The 6,371-nt window shown below is 52.1% G+C and overlaps 1 protein-coding gene across 1 annotated transcript in view; it reads left to right on the top strand.

Moving 5' to 3' along the window:
* The first annotated feature begins 4,861 nt into the window (after nt 1–4,861).
* LOC115274625 (zinc finger protein 77-like) overlaps nt 4,862–6,371 on the top strand; it is a 13,973-nt gene continuing 12,463 nt past the window's right edge. The window contains exon 1 of the mRNA XM_029918030.1: nt 4,862–4,946. Within this exon, the coding sequence (XP_029773890.1) occupies nt 4,944–4,946 (3 nt within the window). The 5' untranslated portion in view covers nt 4,862–4,943. The remainder of the gene's footprint in view (nt 4,947–6,371) is intronic.

Genomic DNA, 6,371 nt, shown 5'->3' with positions numbered 1-6,371 from the left:
GGTTTTTTTTTTTTTTTGAGAGAGACAGTGCAAGCAGGGGAGGGGCAGAGAGAGGGGGAGACACAGAATCTGAAGCAGACTCCAGGCTCCGAGCTGTCAGCACAGAGCCCCACGCGGGGCTCGAACTCACAAACTGTGAAATCATGACCTGAGCTGAAGCTGGACGCTTAACCGACTGAGGCACCCAGGCGCCCCTTAAATTTAATTTTAGAGAGAGAAAGCATGAGTGGGCAAGAGGGGCAGAGAGAGAGAATCTTAAGCAGGCTCCGAGCTCAGCACAGAGCCTGAGTGGGGCTCCATCCCACAACTCTGGGATCATGACGTGAGTCGAAATCAAGAGTCAAGACGCCCAACTGACTGAACCACCCAGGCAGCCCTACTTAAAATAATTAACATTAGCATAAAAACAGTTCGTGTGTTTTTGTCCTGAGTATGATGTACTTCACGATACCGGTCTAAATAATTTTTAAAACATGAAATAATATACAGGTTTCAAGTATTTATTTTACCACATGACGTGACCATCTCCCAGTTTTTTTTTTTAATGTTTATGTATTTTTGAGAGAGAGAGAAAGAGTGTGAGCGGGGGAGGGGCCGCGAGGGAGGAAGACAGAGTCTGGAGCAGCTCCAGGCGCCCAGCTGTCAGCACAGAGCCCGACGCAGCTCACTAACCTGAGATCATGTCCTGGGCGAGATCATGTCCTTGCCAGAGCCGCCCGGGCGCCCCGACCGTCCCCCAGCTTTGATTTCACTCTTCATTTGGGAGGGGTTCTCAAGCCATTTAGTTGAAATTTAGTTGGTTTATAGGGAAATGGAACTGAGAGTAATCGATTTCATTCTCCCAGTTGAAAACAAGGAAAGAGATGGCTCCCTCCTTTTTCTTTTTTTTTTTTTTTTCTTGGCTTGGAGCATTTTCTTTAGAGAACTGTGTTTATAAACCCCTTTCTCTGTCCTTTGGAAGGTATGGGGACTCCTTCCTGGGAGCTCACTTTGAAATGCAATCAGCAAGAGAGAGCCGTCTTCTCTCCGCGGGGGCTTCTCTCTCACTTGCAAAACTACCGACAGTCATAAAGAGAAGTTTATTTTTCCTTGGCACAAAGTCAATTAATGAATACAGATGGTCACTGACTTCCCACGTGGGTGGAGGATGCCCGATTCTGTGACACAGGCTGCTGGGATTGGCCAGGGAGCACCGGTCATGCTTATCCTGAGAACGGGTATGTACTGGCTTGCCTGTGTAGAAAGCCAGAGAGATTTCTTGGTCTTTCCAGACTCTTGGAGGGTTGCCAGTGATGCGTGTCACGTCTGGCTTAGTGCTGATTCAGAAATAAAACTGTTCTCCCGGTCTCTCTCTCTCTCTTGTCTTTGTGAGGGGTTTTCTGGGTTGGCAGGAGGTTGGTTTTCAGTTGTATTTCCCCCAACAGAGAGCAATATTTCAGTAGCAAAAGTTTGGAAAGAAGCCCGGTGTCCAGTGTGGAGCCTGATGCAGGGGTTGAACTCATGACCCTGAGGTCAAGACCTGAGCTGAGATCAAGAGTTGGACGCTTAACCAACTGAGCCTCCAGGTGCCCTAAGTGGGATTGATTTCTGATAGAACCAAAAAAATCAAAGTATATTGCAGTATACACCCTGTTCCTTTGTTATATAACAAAGATAGCAAAATAGGAAGGTGAAAGTGTTACTTTTTGCATAAATAACTGACCAGATGTACAGGAAATGAATTACCAAAGGACATGCTACCAGAGAACCTTAGACGGATTTCTAAATCTCAGGCTGGATTTTTTTATATGGGACATTTATGTATTATTAATGCATACCAAGAAAGAAATGTTTAGTTTATAATTCAAAAGGGATTTCTTTTTAATTGGAAGTCACTTTTCTACATAGGAAATCATTCTCAAATATGTTCCTCTTCTTTTTTTTTAAAATATTTTTGTTTTTTTTTTAAATTTTTTAAATGTTTTATTTATTTTTGATACAGAGAGAGACAGAGCATGAGAGGGGGAGAGTCAGAGAGAGAAGGAGACAGAACCGGAAGCAGGCTCCAGGCTCTGAGCTAGCTGTCAGGACAGAGCCTGACGCGGGGCTCGAACCCACGAACATGAGATCTGACCTGAGCCAAAGCCGGAGACTTAACCGACTGAGCCACCCAGGTGCCCCTAATGTTTATTTTTGAGACAGAGAGTTGGGGAGGGGCAGAGAGAGAAGGACAGAGGATCCAAAGCAGAGTCTGTGCTGACAACACAGAGCCTGATGCAGGGGTCAAACTCACAAACCTCGAGATCATGACCTGAGCTGAAGTCAGATACTTAACTAAGTGAGCCACCCAAGTGCACTATGTTCCTCTTCTTAAAAAAGAAACAACAGGACTCAAATGGAGTCACTTGTGCTAAGTCCCCCATCAGCACAGGGAGATTTAATACCTAATCTAATTGCTGTTTTGGCCTCTGAGGAATGTGAACGTCACCAGTTGGTCTGGAATTGCCTGGTCAGCACCAGTGAGCCAACCTGCCTGACACACATACTTTCCGTCAGAGGAAGGTGACCTTGCCTGAAACAATCCAGCCTTGTCTAGAAACTTTCTTTTCCCATCTCCTTCTGCTTCTGAAAGTCTTCTATTTTATACGATTCTTCAGAGCTCCTTTGTCAGATGAGATGTAGCCTGACTCATGAATGATGAAATAAAGCCAAATTACATATTCAGATGTACTGACAGGAATTTTGTTTTTTAATACCCCGAACACTCATTTTTATGAGAATGAATAATACATTTTTGCAAAACAGAAAACATCAATTTTTATGTTTGTAAGTAACATGGTCAATGATGCTTTCTTTCCCCAAAGCTGGGGGTATTTCTGAAATGAGCAGCCATATTCAATGCTGCTAATGTATTAAGAGTTTCAGGTCCAACATAAATTTCTTACAGCTTGAGAGGGGGAGGGGCAGAGAGAGAAGGAGACCCAGAACCGGGAGCAGGTTCCAGGCTCTGAGCTAGCGGTCAGCATAGAGCCTGATGCAGGGCTCGAAACCACGAACACGAGACTGGACCTGAGCCGAAGCCGGAGGCTTAACCGACTGAGCCACCCAGGCACCCCTCTTTCAGCTTTTAATGCTTTTATTTCACTTCATTTTTTTTCAGCCTTTATATCAGTTAAAATAGGAATTCACTTGCCTTCAGGATATCGTAGCCTTTTATTCTAAAAAATTTGCTAGAGATCTGAAAAACATTTCTTTGTAGAAGGAAAGATGACTCAAAATGAAGAAGGCATCCCTAAAAGAGTCACTCAAAATACAGTCGGAAGGACACTGAGGAAGCAGGGCCCGTGCGCCTCCTGTTTCAGTTTTCAGAACACTGTGAACTTTTGACTTTTTCAGTGGCAATTCCACCTCCTCCTGGAACACTTCCTCCTGCCGGGGACTGAAATAGAGCTCACGTAATGCCTGGGAGCCCAGTAGCCAATCGTGTATTAGACAGTGGGTTTGAACTCTGCCAGCACCAATCATAATTCTTTCAAAACAACTTATGTAACCTCGGTGGGTTTTTTTTTCCTTTATAAACTTGCACTCCTTTCTAGCATTTTGGAGCACACTTTGGATTTTGATTCCGGATCTCCCAGATTGTAATCCCTAAAACCCAAAGTAAATGCTTTTGGTTGCTTTACAGTCTTGTGGGCTTGACTGAAAAGAGTGAATTCCAACATCCCACCCCCGTGGCAGTGCTGAGTGGTGGGCAACATGGGGGTCCTGCACCAGCCTGGAGCCCCACGCCCCCAGGGGTGAGGTTGGCCAACCTCAAGTCCCAGAGGTGAGGGACTGGGAGAGGAGGCGGGGCCCTGAAGGGTCGCAGGTCAAAACCCACGGTCCCTGCCTGCGCACGGAGTGATGTTCTTGCTGAGGATCTTTCTTCTTTTTTGGATGCAGTTTTTAGGAAAATGTTTATTTGTTTTTGAGGAAGAGAGAGGGAGACAGCGTAAGCAGGGGAGGGTCAGAGAGAGAGAAAGACACGGAATCTGAAGACCGACTCCAGGCTCTGAGCTGTCAGCACAGAGCCCGACGCAGGGCTCGAACCCAAGAACCGTGAGATCATGACCAGAGCCGAAATTGGACGCTTAACCGACTGGGCCACCCAAGTGCCCCAATGTTTGTTTATTTTTGAGGGAGAGAGAGAGAGCTTGAGTGGGATAGGGGTAGAGAAAGACACAGAATCCGAAGCAGGCTCCAAGTTCTGAGCCGTCAGCACTGAGCCCGACGTGGAAATCGAACTCACAAACTGTGAAATCATGACCTGAGCCCAAGTTTGAGGCTGAACCGACTGAGTCACCCAGGCGCCACGAGGATCTTTGTTCTTAAACAATGGGTACAGATCCACCCTGACCTCGCCCCGGAGCCAACCCCCCTATCCGAGGGCTCACCAGCCCCAAAGGTCTGTCCCCTCCGGTCCGAGCTCCCAACAAGGGGCGCTCCTCAGGGAAATTGAGTCAGGATCATCCCGGTCTAGGAGGAAAACGCAGGGAGGAAAGGTGGCCGAGCTGCAGGTGCCACCGGAGGTCCAACCGCTGGGAGCGGTCTCCGCTCGGGGCCCAAGCTGGTCAGCCACGTGTGTCCGAACGCCCTGTCACTCAGGACGCAGGGGGCAGGGTCTGAGGGGACTGTCCAATCAGGGGCTGCAGGGGCGGTGCGGAGGCGCCAAGGCACTGTGGGTGGGAAACCGCAGTCCCGGGCTCTGAGGGGGCGGGGGCCGGAAGAGGAGCCAATCAGGACGCAAGGGTCCGGATCGCGGTCCAATCAGGGCGGGGGGCGGGCGCGCTCCGGAGGCGAGTCCCTCGCTGCCCTGCTGCCCTGCGGCGGAGCGCACCTGCGTCGCGCGGCGTCTTCCTCGGTCCCACGGCCCGGGTCGTACCGCCGCTGCCTGGACGCCGTGACCGTGCGGAGCGGGCTGCGAGATGGTGAGTGCGCGGGTTCGGGCGGAGCCCCAAGGGGCTGGTTCGAACCGGCCGGAACTGGCCGGAGAGGGCCCCGGCCCAGGTGGCACCGCCCCTGGGGGGGTCCTGATCCGAGTGTGTGCCCTCGGCCGGGAGTGGAGCTGCCGCATCCTGTCCCTTTCTCCTCTTCCTGGTCCCCACCTGGGTCGACCTTGGGTGGGGGTCCGAAGCGAGGGTGGGAGGACCCCAGCGCCGGCGGCCAAGGGCTCGGGGGCGAGTTGGGGGTGGCTGAGGTGGGAGACCCCTGCCCCCACCTGACCTAAAATCAGATCCGTACTTGGTTAGGGACACGTCGTTCCTGCTAAAAAAATTCAGCTGAGTAATTGGCTTTATTCGGTGATTCACGAGTCGGGCGGCAGGCCCTCTCGCGGATACACGGGAGCTCGGAGGAGCTGCACAAAATGAAAGGCTCCCGGGCAGGAGTGGGGACAGGAAGTTCAATTAGACAAAAAGTGGACGGATGGTGGAGGCCACTTTCCCTTCGGGGACGGCAGGGGTCTGGCAGCCCGGCGACCTCACTGGTGCGGACCACCAGGTCGGTCCTGATGGACTGGTTTTAAGATTCCATTTCTGGGAGAGGCCGAAACTGCAATTAAGTTAACTCTTGGCTTGGTGACAAGGAGTTTAATGTGAGGGACTCCATTTTGGCTCTGTCGTCTTGTTTGTAACATTCCGAAGACCGCTGCAGGGGAGACGGGGCTCGGGGCTCGGAGACCCCTCCTCCCCCAGCGCCTTCAGTCACGCAGAGACAGGCGTGTGGGGGGGAGCAGTGGCCGAAGGCGTGTGGACAGGAACGGGCTCCAAGTGCTCAGAGGTTTCTCTGCCCAGGTGGGCACCTCGGTGCCAGTTCTGACCAGGGGCGGTTGGGGAGCTAGGTCAGGGGCCTGTGGGGAGGACGGTGGCCCAGGCACAGTTTGGGAAGGAAGGGGACGGTGGTGGACAGTTGGTCAAAGTAGAATCTGAATAAGGAGAGACAGGTAGTGAGGAGAATGATTGCAAAGGCTGGGGGCAGTGGACTGTGGCACTAGGGGCAGGGGCCACATCCACAGGGAGGACACTGTGACCTCAAGACGCACAAGTGTCTCAAGAGTCGTGTGAAAGGGAGCAGAGGAGGAAGGACAGCAGGCACGGGCAGGTGTGGTGCCGACCGGCGGCTCCCTGAGGCCAGCCTGTCCCCCTGTCCCCAGGGGGGGCTGTGTGTGGCTCAGGCTGAGGGCAAGCCCGCGGTCAGGGCTCTGGAGGAAGGAGAGAAGCCAAAGCACAGTGGGCCCAGCCCGCATGCTGGGCCCCTTGGTCGTGGGGACAGCAGCTGAGCTGACCGTGGATGAGCCCCGTGTGGACTGGGGGCTCTGGGTGCCGCCCTGTCGTGGGTGAATCTGCTCCTCCTGG

This window comes from Suricata suricatta, chromosome 12, assembly GCF_006229205.1.
Source record: "Suricata suricatta isolate VVHF042 chromosome 12, meerkat_22Aug2017_6uvM2_HiC, whole genome shotgun sequence".
NCBI lineage: Eukaryota > Metazoa > Chordata > Mammalia > Carnivora > Herpestidae > Suricata > Suricata suricatta.
This window is presented reverse-complemented; position numbering and strand designations above follow the sequence as displayed.